At 39.8% G+C, this 22,117-nt stretch overlaps 1 protein-coding gene across 2 annotated transcripts; it reads right to left on the reverse strand.

The window, feature by feature from the left end:
• Positions 1 to 1,330: 1,330 nt before the first annotated feature.
• On the reverse strand, positions 1,331 to 20,201 carry PTGFR (prostaglandin F receptor). Of its 2 annotated transcripts, none has more exons than XM_054165289.1 (3): positions 20,130 to 20,201; positions 18,409 to 18,935; positions 1,331 to 1,706 (listed from the first exon to the last, which is right to left on the reverse strand). In XM_054165289.1, exons 2-3 carry the CDS (start codon positions 18,874 to 18,876, stop codon positions 1,401 to 1,403), a joined length of 774 nt encoding a protein of 257 aa, XP_054021264.1. In that variant the 5' UTR covers positions 18,877 to 18,935; positions 20,130 to 20,201; the 3' UTR covers positions 1,331 to 1,400. The 2 variants fall into 2 exon arrangements, with proteins under 2 accessions (XP_054021264.1, XP_054021263.1); XM_054165288.1 differs by having other exon boundaries at positions 18,088 to 18,935.
• Between the last annotated feature and the right edge of the window lie 1,916 nt (positions 20,202 to 22,117).

Below are 22,117 nucleotides of genomic sequence, written 5' to 3' on the forward strand. Positions count from 1 at the left end.
TCATTTCATTACAGGGTTACTTAACCCACTTCCAACCTTTTTAAAACAAAAAGGAAATAGCTTTTAAAACAAATTTTTAAAAAATTGAAATATTTTAACCTTTTGGGATTCTATTTTCTGACTTAAACTATTCTTACATACAACACAGATTTCTAGTCTGTGAAAGGCTTGGTCCCTTGGATTGTCTTCTTTGTGAATCAGTTTTTAACTACTTTGGACAAATACACCAGCAATTCACTCATGTAGTTATTTTAAGTAAAAGACAGACATTTCTATCTTAATCCCTCTGCTACAAAGTCTCTGCTACTCTCATTTTTGCTTCTGAACAGAATACTGTCATAAAAACACAAAGCTTTTTTTAGCAGCATTAAAGATGAAGGGGCCTCCTGTGAAAAGGCCTGGAAACTTTCTGGTACCTTCAAGTATACTGAACACCCTCAGCTCTTCAGACACAGACCCTGCAAAACTGAGCATGCAGTTCACTTTCACAAACAAAACCATGCTCCCAGTGCAATTACCTGTAGAGGTGCCCATTTGGTCACACACGTTTTTAATGAGACATGCAACCTTTGACAAAGGAAGGTGTACTTCATGAGCATTTCATTATATGCATTAGGGGAACACTTCAAGAAACTTCCTTCTGTTTGCGGGGAGGGGGCGAAATACTCTTTTTACAGACTAACCACAGCTTTATGACTGTTAGTATCAACATTTGTTGAAAGGACTAAAAACTCACCAACAGACCTGAAAATATACCTGTAAGCAATCTGAACGGATCTGCTTCTGTGTTCCAACAGGGAACCCTATGCTTTGTCAGTGATTTGAAAAGTACACTTTCAGTGATTTAAGTTTGCAGCTCTCCCAAAAATTCACAGAACAGTAAATAATTAACAGGTCAAGGTAATGAACCAAGAAAACTCGATCATTTAATTAGCTGAGCACAGTCAAAGCATCTTTCTATATATCCAACTGGAAAATTCAATGCATAGAAGCAAAAAATACCCTTATAGACAGGATAGTGGACTTTATCCTGGGCAGCAGTGACTCTAAAACAGATCTAGATTATCACTGGTAAATTAAAAATCACCTTGGAGATCACTTTCACACTTCAATGTGTTGTTAAGAAGCAATATAAGGAACCCTGTTCACTTTAGTGCCTGGAAGGGACAAACACAAGATGATTTATCGATATTCTACCAGTTTTGAAAAGGATGTACTCTAAAGGGAATTGAAACATTCAAATACAAGTTTTGGAGTAGCAATATCAAACTGGTAAGTGACAAGAGCAAACCACTCACAACTTAAAACAAATGCCAAGCCACTGAGCCTTGGCATTCATTTAAAGTACTGTCCATGTATGAGCGTTGCCTCCATCATCTTGTCATACACTGTGTTGAACTTTATTGCCCCGCAGAGTTGAGTGGATGCAGGTTTATTTGTCTGGCACTCACTGGTGACTCAGATATTGCTGCAACTTTCAAAGAATTTTTGATGGAGCTGAGTTCCAGCATATGTAAGTTTACGATGGGCACGCCACAACATCCCCTTGTGATTTTGTACAGGTTTTTAAGTACGGCTTTCCGGAGAAGAATGTACACCCAGGGATCTAAAATCTGATTCCACGTTGCCATTCGGAGTGCAAAAAGTATTGTTTCACAGGTCTCCTTTGAACGACTCTCACTTATCCCAATTCTGGCCATTGTCACCTGAAAATGGAACATTTAAAAATTATACATCAAAAATGTGAAATAAGAGAGTATGTAAATGAGTGAAATTGTTTCAACATTATCTCTAATCTTCACACCTTCACAGCATCTCTCTTTGGAACATCTGTCTTACAAGGAAAGACTGGGAGACATGGGGTTGTGTAGCCTGGAGAGGAGAAGACTGAGAGTGGATATATCAATGCTTATCAATATCTGAAGGGTGCACGTCAGGAGCGTGGGGCCACTCTTTTCAGTGGTGACAGGTGACAGGACAAGGGGCAATGGGCGCAAACTGGAATGCAGGAAGTTCCACCTGAACATAAGTATAAACATCTTTACTTCAAGGATGACAGAGCATTGGATACGAGCTGCTCCTTCTCTGGAGATATTCAAAAGCCAACTGGACTTGGTCCTGTGAAACCTGCTTTATGTGAACCTGCTTTAGCAAGGATTGGAACAGATGATCTCCATAGGTCCCATCTAACCCTTACCATTCTGTCATCAGTGTATCTCAATTGCTAAGTAAACATTCTGAGGCTTGTAGCACCTATTATCCTAGAAATCCTCTGAAGTCGTACATAGGACACATATGTATCTCTGCTGAACTACTTCTGCTGAACCTTGAGCAGAGAATGCCAGGCAGCCAGAGAACACTCTCCAAAACTGACTTCAGCAAAGAATAAAAACTTATCCAGTCTCTGAGGTAACAAAGCATATCAAGACTGATCCAGGCATGGATTTTTTCAAGGGACCGCTGGTAGACTAGAACATTTTATAAATTAAAGGCTGTATAAGGAATACAGCACCTAGATTTCATCAAGAAGATTCACACATTTTAACCTCCAACAGAATACAATTTATTAACACCAGAGAGCTTAGAAGTTTCTAAGAAAATTTAAGCCATGCTGACAAAGACAATTGCTACCTCTCCTCTTGTCAATTGAGACACATAAGGCTTCATTCACCTGTGGAGGTGCTGCACATGGACAGACCTCCAACAGCACCAACAGTTTCACAGGTGTTGGAGGCATTACTCTTCCAGTATAGTTCAGCAGGACTGCTTCTAGCAGAGGATACTCAAGAACTACACTATCCCAGAAAGTTGTGGCTGGCCTCCCTGTTTTACAGAGCTGCAACCTAGGCTTTGAAACACCAGCCCCAGTGAACCACATGCCACTGGGGCTCCCTCCCTGCAGAGCTCTCCTTTACAAGCTTCCTGCCACTGAGCTTTTGTAACCTGAGTTCCTGTGTGAAGAAAGCCTGACTCTGCAAAGCCAGGAATCTGCCAGAGGATGGTAAATTATCTCTATTATTAATGTTAAAGGCACATGAAGACTTTTTTGGTAGAAAGATGAAACATGAAAGCATTCAAGGACTTTTAAAAGGTACAGTTATTTAAGAAACATGACATTTTACAATTGATGCTATGAGTAGACTGATTTATTGGGTGATAAAAGACAGGGTTAGACAGCCCTAGTGCAGAAGGTAGCATTTTCACAAAGATACATTGTTAAAAAACAAACAAACCCCACTAAAAATAATAACAAATTAAGAGGAAAAACTACCACTCAAGATTCCAGCAAACCTATTTTACACCTTTTTAAATGCTCCTCTGTATTCCTCAGCCCTACCTGTAGCTTGCAAGGCACTGCATCTTGAGTATAAACTTGAGTGAACACATGAAAGAAGACTGCATTTGAGTAAACATTTGATCAAGTGTTTCTGTATGGACAACTATGGGAACAGTGAAGCAAGCCCCTAGGAACATTCCTAAAGAAGCTGGTGAGATGAGCAGAAGCACAGCTGGGAACTGGTGCAAGGAGGAAGAATGTCAGAGCACTAAGCCAACACAAACATCTACAAATCAGTTCCCTGAATCTGCTCTTCACAACGGTTAGGCACATTCCTCTCTGACATCACAGCCCACCCAAACTTAGACAACTTCATTGGCTTTTGCATGGGATGCTTTCTTAGGACAGGTCTATGTTTTATTTATTAGAGGTCTCATACCACAAGCCAAAAATCAGATGTAATACTCCTTAGCCATGCAAGTAGGACTTGGATAGCGAATGACATCACAACAGAGCCCACAGATCAAAGTCCTTATCCAATGCACCACATGCCTGACTTAATACAGACACAGCTTCCTAAACTACTTCTTGATGTACTTCAAACTTCTGTCTGTTCCTCTCACATTCTGAGCAGTTAATAAATGTGAAATCCATTGCAACATCATGCCTGGTAGAGGAAGCAGTAGGTGTTACAATCTAGAAAGAGCAGCTCAGTCCCAATTTTGTAAAACTCTGTTGTTTTCTCACATAACCCAGTAAACTTCTGAGAGTCTTTGTAGTAGTAATCACCTCTAAGTAATTTGCTGTTCAACTTTATGGCACAACATAAATTACCTCTGTTTTGATTATGCATTTACATAAAGTAAATCAGTACAAGGAAATCTGATACATAATCTTATGGATTCTGATAATTGGAGAAGCTTCATCTTCTGAATACTGGACATACGAAAAATAATACATCTGAAGTCACAAGTAGCAAGTAAGAGCTTACATATATAGCCATAAGCTGAAGCAGCTAAGCTGTGAATCCCTGTACTAGAAATAATAAAGTAAAATCTGCATTATTTACAAATTTTGTTTAATAAAATAAGAACTAGCCCTATTACTTTCATTATTTTGGAGTGTTATGGAGAAATTTTTAAACGTTTCCTTTCCTGTAGCGCTATAATCACAATAAAATGACAACCCACACAAAGGTAAGGTCTGGACTAAGACAGAGAATCTCTGCCTAACCCCAAGCATGAAAAATTTGACCTTAAAACTCTTGCTGCAGAGCAGTGATAGTGACAGACATGTTACCATGTCATTATTTCTGAGTATGCAGGTAGCTTCTCACTCCTCCAAACTGCCTGCACTATACTGGGAGCTCTCCCATGTCTTCTGAGAAAACACCTAAGAAAACTCATTGCAAACAAAGCCAACTACAAGCAAGGACAAGGCAAAGAGGAGAACATGTCCTGGCTATTTAAGCCCTTCTAAAATCATCTGATGATTTCTAGAACAAGATGCCAAACTCCAGCTGAAGAAGGTTAAAATGGTTATTTCTATCACATTTTCATGTCAGTTTGAAATCACAACTGATAAAAAGGGCAAGCTTAATAAAGGATTTCTTTAAAGAAAAACATGCAGACAACCTGTATTTGCTTCCTAGGTGTGAGAAAAATCATGTCACCTAACTAGCATAAGATAACTGCTCCAGAACTGCAACTGCAGCTTGCTGCAGTGCTGAGTTCTGAGAGCAAGACTTCATCTGCAGGCCTACAAAGCACACTTATTTTCTTCTTACTTGACTAATTTTACTCAATAATTAGTTAAGTCAAGAAACCAATTCAAAGATTGACTTTTTTTTCCTTTCCTGTAGGTCCAACAGTTAGAATGATGAAGGGATTCTGTCCTCTGTAGCAGAAACAAACAAGTGAGGAAGTGGGAAAAGGCAACACAATTTCCACAACTGCAATATTCATGCAGATTCAGCAGTATAATTCAATAAATTAATCCTCAGATGATAAATTAATAAATGTAACTCATGCCATTTTCTAACTTATTCAGAAATGTGAAAATCCAAGTAGCACTTTGCTGAATTATACAATGTTTATATGAACACAGCTGCAGTATGTATCCCTGGTTACCAGGAAATGAAAGTACCACATGATGTAGCAAATACAATTGAAACTCTCTTAAGGAAAGTAACTATAAAAGTGTAACTGTAAAGTGACTTTTCAAACCAAGGCTGCCTGTTTCAAAGACATAAAGTTACTGAGAATCCTATTAGTTCTTGATGGCCTAAGGGAAGACCTGAGAATTCCCTGTCCCTAAAAACAAATGCAGAGAAATAAAATTTGCGTCAAGCAAGGACTTGACACAATACATTAAATTTCATCCTTCCTGTTCAATTTTAGGCTTCACTGAAACCAGAGCTCACTTTGCAAGATCCAGAAAGCCTGCAAAAAAAACCTTTAAATCATTTTGAAATCACTGACTTCTACAATTTTGCATCTAACAGATAGCATCAAAGAAGTGCCATTCCCCTTTGGGATGTGCAACAAAAAATTAAAATGCTCCAAACCGTCACACTATTCTGCAAATATAAACAGTATGACTATAATTTCCCTTCCAATTGGTTCTCAAGTATATGAGAACAACTAATAAGCTAAATTGCTAATGTGCTGCTTAGTCACATTCCCATTAGTATTCAAGGACAGCCAATCAAAACAAGAAGTAGACTTTATTGCTGGTTAGGAAATAAACTGTAGTGCTACTTTGATGTATTTCAGCACATTGGTTAAATCCAGGTTCTAAGCCTGACTTCAGGAAACTGGATAAAAACCAATCACCAAGAGACTGACATATAAAGCAGGGCAAATAAATATCATAAATTCATTTCCTCTGCAGTAGCTCAGCCTTCAGGCTTCACATTCCTGCAGGAACTTTGCAGACCCTCTTCCTCTTCCTTTGGAATTAATTAGAAGCAGTTCTGAGAACTTCCAATAGTGGAAGAAAATCTATGTGTGTTTTTTTCCCCCAATATTTGCAGAGTTGTTCTATTTTGTCACTGATTCCTGGGCTGAATCCAGAAACATGTATCACATCCTCCTAAGCCACACAGGACTTAACACAGTATTCTACTGGTTATGTCCCACTCTATGGAAAAATAAATAAATAAATAAATATTTTGAATTTCCAGAATTTTTTGCACTTCGATTATTGATACGTGCTACAAAGAAGCTGCAGTCTGATACAGGTATGAGCTGATGGCATTTTGTAGTACCCTACAAACAGAAACTTTAAGAAAACCAATTGCAAAAGAGAGGAAGAGAGAAATCAAAATGCATCTGTCTTCATGTTTTATGTACCATTTTATATCTCCCCAGAACAGACATTAGAAAAGGAAAACTGGCAACAAATTGTCTGTATCATTTTATATAGATATTGCAGTATACAAACTAAGCATTTGTTGGAACAAAGTTGAGTATGCTTCATTTTATTTTTCAATGTGATTCTATATAGGTTAAAAGCAAGGGCTTCCAAGAAAAATAGGTTGCACACCACTTCTGTCATCAAAATGTTAGTACACACACTGTTTTACTTATGCCACATAATAGTTTTTATATTGAAGGTCTACAACATATTTTCCCCCTAACATTTTCCTTTCCCTTTTTAAAAGAAAAACACAAACCCTACCTTCACCTTTCATATACTAGATGATCATTTGCCCTAGGAAGTAAACTTTAACTGAGAGTATTGATTTTATAAAAAAAAAGATGTGCACTTAAAAGTGAATGGAAGAAGATAAAATGCATTAGCGAGTTTTCCTCCACATTAAAGATCAGAGGATGCTTTCAAGGGGCTATGCAATAATTCCATTTGTAAAGTCTTACAGGATCATCTCTTTACTAGTAGTAGCAAAATAAGGGAGTCCCTTTTTCCCTCATGTAGACATCTGTGAAAAAATAAAAATGCCACTGAAAATTAACAACAGATCCAGTGTCTTACTATTCAGCTGAGGAAAATATCTGTCTAGCTCTCAAAATCAAGTTGTAGTCCAAAATTGAGGATGGTAACTACTACCTGCCATTATAAGCATCCTTAAACACAAGAGTTAGCTTAGTGTGCTGTTAAAGGCAGCTAGTCTGAGAAAATCCCTTCTTCTTTTAGGCTTGCAGTCTCTCTCAGGAAATACAGAACCCAGATGAGAAACAGAAGAAAAATCAGATAACCAGAGGTAGTTGAAGTTGCAAAATCATTCATGTGCTCCATATTTACCTCCTTTAAAATGGAGCTGCGTAAAATTTTTGAAGGTATTGTAAAGGTAAAGGCACTCTGAGCTCCAGGCCATTCCCAAAGAACAACTGCTGTGATACTAGTTAAAAAAAAAAAAAAAATAGAGAATACAGGAAAGGGCAACATTTTTTCACTTATAAATGGAAACAGTTTCTAATATTTCTTTCTTAGACACAGTTAATTCTGTGACCAGCTGACAATGCTGATTCATAAATATGGTATCATTCGGGACACATGCACTTTTCTCAAGTTAGCAATATGAAAACCCTGAGACAGGACATTCAAGCACTTCTAATTGGCAGAGCAAATCTCACATCAACTGAACGCCATAGAAAGGACTGCAGTGTAGCAGTATATATATGACACTGTAGCCACGACGTTAAGCCTTTGCAGGTGTTTGCTACCCAGCAGCTCAGCTCTGTCTGACCTCACCACATGCTGAAGCTGTTCATTTCTTCAGTTTTTGCTCTCCTTGTGGATGCCCAGGTCTGCAAAGGACTCAAAGCCTATTGCACTCCATTACCATGCCATTAGAGTCAAGTGTGACATTTTCACCAGCTGTATTTTTTACAGCCCTATGCAAAATGTTTATGGATGGCAATACACTTTCTGAACAAATATTTGGAAATGTAATTTGAAATTACATTTTTATGTATGCAAGAATGTGCCAAAATTACTAGGAAAAAAGTAAACTGCCACAAGGAAATATTCACTATTTATATTTTATTAACTGCCTTCAGCATTATCATACTCTATATAAAGCAGGAATGTAATTATGAATTATGCCTCATAAACAGAAGGATTTTTTTGTGTGCACAGACTTGCAAACATTAACTGGACGTGATGCTTTTCTTTTCTGTCAACTTTCCCCCTAAGAGACTACCTATTTTCATTTGTTTTACAGCAACATAAATTCAGCTTGAGTGAAGCATTTCGGGTCATCTCTGCTTCTCCAGAAGAACCCAAACACTTCTGTCTGGGATTGACAGTCTTTTCCTTCTCCCCCTTTTCACCCTTCAAAATTAGAAATATGTCAGTTCAACTAGCTGGCAATGTAATTACTCTCATAGCATAATCTATTAGCTCATTTGAAAGGAAAGCAGAAGGGATATGGATAGAGAAGATTTTAGAATAAAAAACTAACTTCATATGACTCACTTCATAATGAATAAACACAGTGTCCATATCAAAGTCAAATAACCAACCTGTTTCCTGAGCTGTATTTTTAAAACTTCTTTTAAAACCCTGTTACCACAGAGCAAGGAATGTACTGCTGCCTAATAACAAGGCCTGCACCAAATTTGTATCTCTTGTACAAAAGAATTAATTTTACAGATAAAATCAAAACATTTTTACCCAGCAATGCTGTGGGAAACTTTACAGAACAATTGCTAGTCCTCTCATGACCAGAAAACAAAAGTATGCATAAAAAGGACCATCCGTGGAAACATAAATGAAATAAATACTTAGGGATGCAAAGACTATACTTATTCAGGATCCACTTATGTCTTCCATTAGGGTCAGTTGGGTAAATCTTCAAACCCTGGAAAAAACCTATTCTCTTTTATTGCTTTGCTTTTTTCAGGTTTTCACACTCATTTGGAAAACTATCACATTTTAATTGGTTTAATAAACATACTCACTGATTTAGGAGCAACAGAACTTTTCTCACTAATACCCTACAAATACCCAAAGAAAGAATCACAAATCACACGTAACAGTGAGGAGGAAATGTCTGAATACAGAGAAAAAGAGACAATACACAGACAACCTGGAGGAGGAGCAAAGGGAGCTGCAAAGGGGGCCATAATTACAGAATCAATTCAGTATTTAATTACTGTTATGCACAGGATGGAGTCAACAGCTTAGAAGTAAACTCCTTTCAAACATCAACAGATTCATGCTGCTTCATTACTAAAGACATCCTCCACTGTCTTTACAGGCCTGTGAAGAGATACAAGCAGCAACTAGAGGCAAATCTTCCACTTAACATCAATGAGAGTAAGAAAATGACAGAACACATAGAATTGGTAGGGGGGGAAATGCTAGGAATTGGATCTACAAAGATCATCTAGTTCCAACCCCCCTGCCATGGGCAGGGACCCCTCACACTAGATTATTTTGCTCAGAGCCACATCCAGCCTGGCCTTTAAAAGCCTCCACAGATAGGGCTTCCACCACTTCCCTGGGCAACCTGTTCCAGTGTCTCACCAACCTCATGGTGAAGAATTTCTTCCTAACATCCAATCTGAATCTACCCATTTCTAATTTTTTTTCCCATTTCCCCTAGGCCTATCACTACTGACACCCTAAAAAGTTCCTCACTAGCTTTCTTGTAGGCCCCCTTCAGATACTGGAAAGCCACAATAAGGTCTCCTCAGAGCCTTCTCCTCTGCAGACTGAATAGCCCCAACTCTTTCAGTCTGTCCTCATAGGAGAGGTGCTCCAGCCCATCTATAGGGAATGTAGGAGATGCCAGCTCTCACCTGGCCACTTTTTAAATTCTCTCAGATTTGTTATTTTTGTCTAAGCATCAAAGAATTATGTTAAGCTCTCTATGCGTTCCTTACACTGTTCACTCCCCAATTTCAGAGGAAAGGCACATAGAAGCAGGATTTCAGGGCAAATACCAACAAATCCAGAGATATCCACATGTAGTTAGAAGTGTTAAAAGAAGTGAGAAAAATTCACAGTGAGTCAGTCATGATCCACAGTGGCCTTTTCACCGCTTCAGGAATGCAGACAGCTTTGATGTGGTCCAAGCCTGCAAGACCTCAAGTAGCAACTGGTCTGAAAAAGGAAAGAACCTACTCTACTGTCAGCCAATGGACACAGACCTTCAGTTTAATTATCTGAGAAATTACAGTTTTTGTTACACGGGTGTAGGGGGAAAATAAGGAGAAAAATAAGAACATCATTTGTAATTATATTTTTTATATGTGTATGTTTACCATGTTATGCTACATGCAGATTGGAGAAAAAACTAAAGTTTTTAAAGGTGGATCAGAGTCATAGTCACCTAATGACTTGATGCTATCTGATTTGCAGCATTGCGAAGTCTGGCTGGAGGAAAAAGATGTGATGTGTTCTGTCGGTCACTTCCCCAAACCAGTTACGCAATGTGTGATATTTTCAAGCAAAACAGGCCTGAGTAAGAGTAATACCTAGGAAACAGCAAAAATCCTTTTATATCAAACATAATTTGAGCATGTCAAATTGACCTACTTTTCAAGTACGGAATCCACAATTTTATCAACTGAACAACTACGAGGAGGCTATGAATGGCTAATGTATATGGCTGAAATTTTCAGAATTCCATTTTTTTAAGGTAGCAACTTCAAAATTGGGAAAAAAAAATCAAAATTCTCTGTGCAAGTCACTGACATCTATTTAGAATGAAATTTTTGCTTCAATTTATATATCTTTGTGGTTTAATGGCATATATATAATGCAATTTTTGAAACTGAGTTGCAAGTAATTTTGAATGAAAAACAGGATCATGTTGTTTTGAAAAGGCAATGTTTTCACATGACTGGAAACCTGCATCTCCTACATTTTCTCTCCAAAACAAACCAATCTCATTGCATTCCTGATGGCAATGCATTTTCAGGGAAAGTTTTTATGTAACTTTTTCCAAACAGCACAAGTAAACATAGATAACAAGAACTATAATTATGCCTCTGGTAAAGGACAATCTGTTAATCTCAACTTTTCTTCCTTCCCTACGTTATTACTGTAGGACAATATACTGAGCACAGTACATTTCTTCTCCAGAGCCTCTTTTCTGTTAAGAGAGCACCTCAGCTGCTCAGTTCCCTGCCTTCTGTAAGAGGGATGTGAACACTTGAATTACAAATATAGCCACAATTAATACAGTTTCTAAGCATGCTATGATAAACTACTCCTTGGCCCACACTTAAACAGCATTTTTTTTAAATTATTCATATTTCTCAAAAAGGCTAAGGCTCTTGAGACCTCCACAAACTGTAAAAGACAAAAATAGTAAGAGACCAATTCTAACCACCAAAATGGTACCTTTGAAATTCAGTATCATTTTAGGTAAGTATACTCTAAAACGATCCTCCTTCCATTTCTCATCTAACCTGGCAACAATTTGTCAGCTGTATGTCTTAGAAATCCAAAATAAAAGAACACACCCTACAATCAATATTCAAAAAAGGCATGAACATCTAATCTAAAGATTTCTAGTATTGTAGCAACACATCTCAATAAGTGGATTGAATTTTTAATGCATTGTATTAAACTTTGTTATTATCTTTTCACAAACACCTGCAATTTCTTTCCATGGAGTAGTTCCAGGGTACCATAAAAAACCATGCTCAAACGCTCTTGAGTTGCTGCTTAAACTTTATTCTACAGGAAATTAACTAAAAAAGGCACTTCTGTCTTGAGACTAACAAATACTTCAATTAAAATGAGTGCTTTCTTTCCTCTTAACCTGAAATGAGCTATTTATTCCAAAAATATATTTTGGGACATAATACTAGGAATTACACTACTAGTTCAGTGATATAACCTTGAATATCAGAAGCTCATTTGGAGGGACTCAAGCATTACATTTAATATTTGCTAAACCACTACAGAATGTGTAACACAAATAGGCTGCTAAATAAAGATACCAGCACTTGTTATGGCAAATTAGGCCACCTAAAATGAAGATAAAATACAAGCATTTTCTGCTAGTACTGGGCCTGAGAATAAGAAGGTGTGGTGTGTTCTTCTCAGAGAGAGAAAAGTTATTTGGCCATTTCCAAACTTCTTGTCCCAGACATCAACAGCAGAACTGATCATCTGCTTTGACATGGCCAAAGCTATCTGTCTTCCAGTGTTGAGAGGAATTAACACTTCTCTAGTAAAAAGTCTTCATTAGGATGTTCTGTGGCAATTTTTTACAGGTCCAACCTGAACAGAAAGCTGATAGGGTTTCTGTCCACCACCCTACACATGCTGTGGTGATGTGGGGCTGGGTGATGAAACAAGATGAAAGAAGAGAATCTGAAAGGGAAAAGGCATAGGCACAAATGTTGATGATCAACCTAATCTAGCTGTGGATGCCCCCGATTACTGCAGAGGGGGCTGGACTAGATGACCTTTGGAGGTCTCTTCCAACCCAGCCCGTTCTATGATTCAATAAGAATAGCAACTGAATTTGCAGCTTTAAAAAATGTACTGGGAGACTCAAGCCCAGATCCAGTTCAAACCACACCTTCCTTACTCTGACAACACATCCCATCTCTGTTTGGTCTTAACAACAACCAAAACTTGACAAGAATTCAATGACAAAAGTCAGCACAAACATAATCATTATCATTGATTATATTCCTTAAAATCTGGATCTTGAAAAAAGACAAAGTGCATTTTTCCCCTGTAAATTTTACAGCAGCATTCAAAGCTGCAAGGTTAGCTAGACATGTTTAAGAGTAGCCTTCAAAAGCAGGAAGCCAAAAGCCTCAATTATTCTTTTGAAAAAGAAAAGGTCACTGTCTTTATTGACAGTGCCTGTGCAGGCCCAAGAACCTCACAAAGGTTGCAGCTTTGACCAAAAAAAGCATGTTTTCTAGTGTGAGAGAACACATTTCTTCAGAGCAGCCACCCAGGAGACCTGGGGCAGATGTGCTTCTCACAGCGACAAGGACCTCACTGGCAAAGCGTGGACCTGCATCTTGGAACATCTTGTGTCTGCTTCTCAGCTACATTTTCTGATTATGAAAATGACCAGTCATCAGAGCACAAGGCAAGGGACGAATTTTTAACTCTTCTGTTGTAGAGACAATACAACCAGCAATATCTGAAGGCATACAAACAGCATTAGTAAAGCAACGAGCTCATAGGCATGATGCCCATTGCACATATAAACACAGTAAAGGCAGTATAAGAGGAGTTTAACCTGCTGGCTTATTAAATGAAGAGAACAGGAATGGAGGGAGAAACTTCAAGGGCAACACAGTTATGACTCTTGGCAAAGTGTCACTTTGCACGTCTATACATGACTACACATAAACACTAAAATGAGATGCACAGAGGCCCGCAGCATACAACAAAGTATCCTATACTGTATGCAACTACACAGCCTAGAGTTTAGTTAGCATAAAATCACTGACCTCCATACCAACTATGATGAACTTGTCTCAGCATCCAAATTACCTGGTGGAGCAACTGGGGTGGAGTGGGTTGGGGTAAGGGTACTTCACCAAGAGCTTCCCTGTTAGTGCACCACCTCCTCCAGCAGCATATTCACTGAAAGGACCATTCCAACCAGCTCCAGCAGCATAAGGTTGGAGTGATTCAGAAAGTTGTTAGCTAAATGCAGGTACATGAAAACCAACCATCAAGCTTTACTGTATGAGACAGTCTGAGAAGAAGAAGTCAGAGCAATTTCAGAGAGATGCAATTAGCATAACAAATTGGAAAGGGAAGAGATTACCTGAGAAGAGACTGTTAGCAATTAATCTGGGCAGTAAAAAAGAAAAGCAACTGACTAAAAGCTGATTTAATCACGTGAAATAAGCAGGAGTGACTATTTTCTGCAGCAGAAGGGTAAAATTGGAATGGAAGTAATCAGATAAATGCATGGAAAAAGATGTTAACAAGAATAACATGAATGTAAAAGTATTTTTCTCAGGCTAAGGCTGTGTTCCACATTTGAAAAAGATTAGATGTTTCTCAATTATCATCATTTGTTCCTGTAGATAAATTCACTCTGAAATAAACCCTTCCAGTTTGTAAGTACAAGAAGTTCACTTTGATGCTCGAAACCCAAAATTTAAAATACATTTATCCCTTAAGCCCTACAGAATTTAACATCCTGACATCAGAATTTGCTCATACAAACACAGATCCAAAAAACAAGCTGTTTCATGACAGGGCAGACATTAAGTCACAGCTAAAAAAAAGCTTTATATAAGAATCTATTTAATCACAGGTGGCTATCACAAAATACTCCAGCCCACCTATTTGCGTTGGGATTCAAACTCTATGGATCAGATTTATCCAACAAAATTCATATATCCCTAGCAAAGGGCTAAGACTCTAGCAAGGATGAAAGGAGATGATTTACTACATAGAGAAATCGATGTTACAATCTTTAGCACATATTTTCCTGGAATCACCTATCACAAAGCAAAATTATTTGAACTATCAGAACACATATAACTATGTAAATCATTTACTATATAGATTATCAGAAAACTCATGAATTTCCCTCCTGCTCTCAACTCTTCAAAATGAGAAAAGTGTTTCTTTGTGTATGAAGCAGCAGGGAGTATCCTTCATTCTGGTACTTCACTAGGGAAAGATTTCCATACGGTGGCAGAAACCTTCAAAAATATGCTGATTTTTGATGAACAGATGAGATGGAACTTCAGGAAAGAAACTAGGAGAAAGAAATCAGAAGGAAAAAAATCAGAAGTCCCTGTGCAAAAGCCCCAAGGAGAGCTCCACATAAGCCATGTCACAAGCTCTGCTTCTGGAAAATGCACTGGATCTCCACGAGTCTTAAAATAGAGGTGGTAATTAATTATAATATTTCCTCTAATGTTATATGTTAGCTATATATGCATTTACAGCACACAAAATGGAACCAAAGTAAGTTAACTACTACTGAGCAGGTGCCTCTGATGTCATCTTAGGTGATTTTAGCACAGGACAGAACAAGAGGACACAGTCTCAAGCTGCACCAGGGGAGGTTTAGGCTGGAGGTTAGGAAGAAATTCTACACAGAGTGATTGCCCATTGGAATGGGCTGCCTGGGGAGGTGGTGGAGTCATCGTCACTGGAGGTGTTTAGGAGGAGACTTGATATGGTGCTTGGTTGCATGGTTTAGTTGATTAGGTGGGTTGGATAATAGGTTGGACGCAATGATCTTGAAGGTCTCTTCCAACCTGGTTTATTCTATTCTATTCTACATATATCACTCTGGTTGCAAATCTAAAACAAGTAAAATCTAATAGTGAAGTAGAATAGAATTAACCAGGTTGGAAAAGACCTTCGAGATCATGAAGTACAACCCATCACCCAACACCATCTAATCAACTAAACCATGGCACCAAGTGCCTCATCCAGTCTCTTCAAAACACCTCCAATGATGGTGACTCCACCACCTCCCTGGGCAGCCCATTCAGAGTTGGTAGCCATGCACATATGACAATTGATGTAACATCAGACTAGATTAAAACACAAGAAAAAGAAACAAAACAATCCCCCCACTGGATGAAGAATCACCTCAAACAAAACAAAACCTTTGTATTTGCAAATACATGGTGTAAACTGCACTGCCTTCCTCTGTTTTCTCTTCTAAAGGTTTGTATTTGCAAATACATGGCATAAACTGCACTGCCTTCCTCCACTTTCTCTTCTAAAGGTTTGTCTGAGTTCTAATTGCTTTGGTTTATATCACAGCAATTCACTCTCACATAACGTTTCTGGCTAAGCTTTATTCCCGTGCATTTGTCTGCTCAACTGCAGTCCAATAAAGCCTGCTACATTAACACTCACAATTCTGGTTGTATTCAGTGGACAGAATACTATCAAAACAAAGACTGGGTAATTCACAGTATTAACTTTCACGTAAACTCTATGATTGCAACAGCTAAGAAAGCTAATACCTAACCAAGGACCCCCACTCTATTGCATTTTCCTGACTACAGATCTCTGCGGCTGAAACACTTACTGTTCACTTCCTTGAAACTTTATTTCAAGAACTAAATCCTACCTTTCACTAACGTTTTAAATTTTCTTTTTAACTCCTCATTTCTAACATAAATTTTCCACATTGCAGAGCTATTTTCCATAATGCCAGACTAATCTCGGTGGTAAAAGATCCAGAAGCAAAGCATCGCAAGCCTGGAATGCATACAGAGCACCAACGGATTGGTCACAAGTGAACCAGAATTGCTTTCAATTCAGACAAAATTAAATACTTTAACAAAGGAAGTCCTATTATTCCACTAAAGATTGTTGAGAATTTTTTTAAAAATGTTTCTATAATTTAAAAAAAAAAAGTAAGGCATAGCAAAATTACTAACACTGAGAAAACAACCATTGTAGTTATCATTCAGTGTTCTTTCGTATGTTGAGTAAATGAAGTCTCTCTTTTAACACCCAAGGGCTTTTTAAAAGTCAAATTATTCCAGCCTTTAAGGACAAATTATTTTATATGAAAACAAATGTCACCCGAGGACAATATACTGTTATTAAAAGTAAACTCCTTATCTTAGCTACTTTTCTTGAAAACCACCCTGTAGCTTGCTCTAGACAAATTTCAGGTGTCTGGAAGTTCACTACAAAAGCTTGCTATACTGTTCTGATGACTTTGTGTATGCTCTATGTGCTACAGCCACCATGAATTTAAACTATGCGGCAGAGCAAGCTTTGCAAAATACTCCGTGTTGAACAAAAGCGAAGGGGGTTTTGTGCATTTCAGTGATGCAGAGAGGTATATCCAGACTTTCCCCTTGAATTCTGCAAGACTGGCTTAATTTAATTCTGCCAGATATACCTAATTATTGCAGCTAAGCTAATATCAGTATCTAATTCAGAATTAGTTCAGGTAACTTCATACTATACCACAGCAAGTAAATAGATGAGATATAGCAGATCTGATTCTCTCAGATTTCAATCTCTTTCTTTGTAAACTGAGATCAAAACTGTTCCTCATTAACACCAGTGGAAAACTATGAGACTTTGTTTCAAGGAAATAAATTAAGATTTCATGTTACTTGTGACTTAACCTCTCGCTCTTAACAATAAAAAAATTTCTTCTGTCAGGTTTACCAAAGACTCACAGTTAATATCATCTTTACAATGCCACCATACAATGGGAGCTGTCAAATTCTTTCCCATATCATAATCTTGCTTCTTTTGACCCTGCTCACTGACAAGAGCAGCACCTAACACTTCAGAAGAGTCACAGCAGTTACCAATAAGCAGTCCTAAATTGCAGCCAGGACGGCTGAGAAAGTGCACCAGCTGCACAGAGCAGCTTTGCTAGACTATAAGCCTATCTTGATTAGGTTTAAAGCAAGCTTTTAATTTAACCCTCTGCCAACTACAGGTTTTTAACATGACTCTAAAACAAAGTCCTTAATAACCTGCAAACGGACTGGAGAATTTTTATGTTCTTAACTGTTACTTGCTGTAACACAGTTCACAAGTGGCAGTAAACCATAACAATAACTAAAAGATTACCATAAATAAAAAAATATACAAACCACATAATAGACTAAACAGACTCTCCACTCCATGATTTCACTGAATCTTTGGACAAACTCAGTACTTGCTCTGATTTATTGTAGCTACCCTTCTGCTACCATTCTCTGCTTCACATCATGGCAAATACAGTCCTCATAGTCCCCATTTAGCTTACTCAATATATTTTGCTTATGGTAAGAAGTGGAGAATAAGCAACAAACATTGTGGACAATATGCTGTAAAATTAATACTTTCATACAGCGATGTAACTTTTATACAGTGATGTGCATTAAAAATTGGCAAACACATTAAGGTCTTACCAGGAATGGACTCCAGCAAATGCAAGAAACACACATTATAGCCAAGAGCTGAATGATCATTTCAAAATGATGAGATCTGCCTTGTCTTTGTTGACTTTTAAATTTGACTCTTAAGAGGGTAATTCCTGTCACAGCATTGCACAAGAATGAAATAGCAAGGGCCAGTAACCCAAGGCAAGAAAAAAGTAAGAGATAAAATCTGTCTTCCCAGTCCTCAACATGTTCTGTTTTATAGAAGCACCAGGTCCTCGATGCTTGAATTTGATAGGCTCTAAACCTAAGAATAGGCAACAAAGCTATAAGAACAGCAAACAGACATACCATAGTCAACATCATTTTCACATGTTTAGAAGTCATTTTTGTAGAGTGAAATATTGGCTTAGTGACTCCAATGCATCGTTCAACAGCCATCACACTGCCCAGTAAGAGTGGGCACAAACCAAAGAAAACCATGCAGATGCCAAAAACACTGCAAAGAATGTTGGACTGGTTAAATCGAATCCAATCTTTATCTGATGCATACACAAACACTGCAATGGCTCCATTGATGAGGTGGCCGAAGAGATCTGTGACAACCAAACCACTTGCAAGAAGCAAAAATGAAGCTTTCGATTTCTGTCTAAATCTCTGGTATGCCTTCATGAGAATGACTATTGCAAGGCTGTTGGACAAAATTCCCACCGTCATGAAAATGATTGAAAAGAAAACAGAAATTTTCTTCTCTGTGTGGCAGGTAGTGTTTTTCAAAATTCCAAATCCAGCCAGCCCTGGTGATTTTGAACTGTTCATGGTTAGGAAAAGAGAGGCAGCCTTCAGAACATTTCAGCAGTCTTGCAATCAAAAGGCATCTGCAATATTAAAAACAAATACAGAGACATTGTAAAAAGCATACTGCTGTTCAAATGGCATTTGAAGAAGAAATTCCATAATATTTGTCTGTGGTACATAATCCAATTTCCAGTTTTCTGAGTGATATGATATGGCATCACATTTTAAGCGCTTCAGCCAGAGGATAAAACAATTATCTGCATGCATTATACAATACAGATATAGCATACAATGTATTTATAGCCTCTGCACACATAAGATACACAAAATAATGTATTAAAATATATAATGCTTATGTGCCTATGATCAGAGAAATCATACACAAACATTCTGGTGGTTAAATTATATATATAAAAAAAAGTTTTTGCAAGATGCTCCTAGAACTAAAGTATCAGCCCAAGTACGGTCAAAAGTGAAATACTCAAACTGAAATGTTTTGAGACGACAATCAAACTCCACTTTCCTTCTCACTATTAGGCAGTTATTTTCAAAACAACGCCCTTACATCTCCCAAGTAATTCTCGTCTCAAAACTCAGTGTTTTAAAGCTTCAACCTAACCAACACTCCCCAGCTCCCTCACTGAAGCACCAACTTGTATTTCAGCCGCTCCCTTATCCAGAAGTCAATTCTTTAAGTTATTTTACACTTTATCTCCCATCTCTACTCTCCGGACATTCCTGTCGGCAAAAACTCCCAACGCAGAGAGCAGCATAGGCACGAAGAACGCGTCACAGAGGCGCGGCAGTCACTGAGGGAGATCAGGGACCGGGCACGCCGCGGCCACAGGTACTTCTGTCACTCGGGACAGCTATGCGGGAGCGCAGCCGGCGAACCCCGGCACGGAGCTTTTCCGTCCCTGCCTCCCCGCCTCCCTCCCTTTCCGGCCCGGCTCAACGCGGCCGCCCCGCTGAGGGCCAAGCTCCCCGGCCGTGCGCGCACGTGGGCAGCACCGGCTGAGCCGCGGGATCGCGCCCGAGGCAGAGCCGCGGCCGCCCGCAGTGCCCCTTCACTGCTTGCAGCGCCCTTAAGTGCCCGCCGCCGCCGGGGGCGGGGCGAGTTCGCACGCCGGGCACAAGTGACACCGGCCGCTGCCGGTACCGGCCACGACCTCCCGGCTTCGCACCGCCTCCCTGTACTTTCGCACCCTGCAAGGATCCCACCGTCCAGCCCCGACCGAGCGCCCCCCTACTTCCCCGCCCCGGTTTCGCCTCACCTCCGCTTCACTCCGCACCAGCGGGGACAGGCGCGGCGGCGCAGCGCGCTGCCCCGCCACAGCCTCTCCGCCCGCCCAGCGCCGCCTGTCTCCCGCCCTCCTCCCGCCTCTCCTCCCGGCCCTCCCTTCTTCCCTCTCCGCCACCGCCCCCGTCCCCGGCCGGGAGACCGGCCGGCCGCCCCTACCAGCGCCGCGGCTGTCGGTTAGGCTCCCCGCCTGGGCCGTGCTGTAGCGTCTTGGGGGGCTCCATGTGCGCCGACGGACGCAGCACCTGCCCACACACACCCCTACCCCCACACACTCCTGCGCCCCAGCGTACCCTTGCCCCTTCTCGAGAGTACAGCAGGGCAGTTGGGGCAGCCCCGGGGGCGCCCAGCTCTGTCCCAGGGAGGGGAGATCCCTGCTCCCCGTTGGAGCAAGGAGAGGGGCAGGATGCTCGTCCTCCGCATAACGGAGAGCATCCTGCCTTACTGAGCCGGGGTGCAGAGAGGTGTCTCCCTCCAGGAGGGCCAGGCTGCCTCGTCACATCACAGGTGACAGGACCACCCCAGCCAGGCTGGATAAGTTCTTGCCCATGGTGCTGCAGCCACAGCGGTAGCAACTCACGGGAGAACTAAGAGACTGTATCTGTACCCACCCACAGCCTCGCCCAACCACTGTCTTCACCGACAGGGAGCTCAGGAAGAGGTGACCTCCAGGAATGCTGTCACAGGTTGCAGCTGTGCACATCACTTCACACATGCTCCTGGCACTGACTGGATCATGTAGACAAGATCTGTGGTTAAAGCTGGAGATCCAAAGTTTCCTAGTTTCCCATCACATATTCAGGCTGTTACAGAAATAAGCCAAAATACAAAATCAAATTGTAAAATATTATAGAATTTGACATAGGCAAGCATGGTGAAGAGCCTGCATATGATTCCATTGAGAAACAGCCTTGAGTTGTGCTACTCCTAGCTCCAACAAGGGAATGATTTAAATAATAAAATTCTTGAACATGTTTGAGTTTTTGTTTACCTTCATATTTTGAATACAATTTGCCTCTCTCTAATCCACCAATGAGGTAATACAGACCACCTAAACCCATTCTTTCAAACAGTATCTCAAGTCACATACACAGTCAAAATCGCCATCTGATGGCCTTCTTCAAAATGCTCATCAGACTTTGACATGTTATACAATGAGCAAAAATAGTCAGTTTAGTGTGATTGACCATTAAAGTTCAGAGGAAAAGAGTTTATATTATGTTTCCCTACCTAGAAATAAATGGAGATAGACATCTCAAACTACAAAGAGTTTGCACTGTGCTCTTCTTTCCTGGCCATATTTCTTCACCCATCTCTCCTGAAATGAGAGAAATTCTGCTTGCAAAGCAGCAATGAACTTGGTACTTCAAGACTCTGCAGTCTGAGACGTAGAAGCTAAAATGCCATTATCTGCTAGATTGAGCCAAAGTAAAGAACAGAAAAACTTCAAGATGGATATTTCAATGTGCTTGTCGGTCAAATCAGGAAGGAAAATTCAGGCTTGTAAAGTGCATTCTGAGAAAAGCAGTGGTCTGCCAAAGGAGAGAGTTTCAGTTGCTGCAGAGATGGGAATGGAGGGCAAGAAGCAGTGTTAAGAAAGTAAATGTGTAAACTTCCATTTCTCTTTTCAGACAACAGGCACAGAAGTGTGTTTGTGCACCTGTACAGCTCAAAGAGCACAAAGTGCCACACCACAGTTTTGTACTGTTAGCAAGGCAGCAGGCATACTAAGCACCAACATAAGCTGGACAAACATACCTGCTACCCAGCCTTGTACGTGTTTGTGCGCTTCTGGTACAAAAACTGAAAGAGCTTTCTGGTATAAGAGGGGTTTGTGGTGTTATGGCTAAATAGGATGGCAACTTCAGAAGGTGTAGGAACAATGAAACCAACAGAGATTTTTAGACTGACTGACGGGCGGTTCTTTTAATTTCCTATTACTATTGAGAATAGAAGGAGTCA

Source organism: Dryobates pubescens, chromosome 11 (assembly GCF_014839835.1).
Source record: "Dryobates pubescens isolate bDryPub1 chromosome 11, bDryPub1.pri, whole genome shotgun sequence".
Classification (NCBI taxonomy): Eukaryota; Metazoa; Chordata; class Aves; order Piciformes; family Picidae; genus Dryobates; species Dryobates pubescens.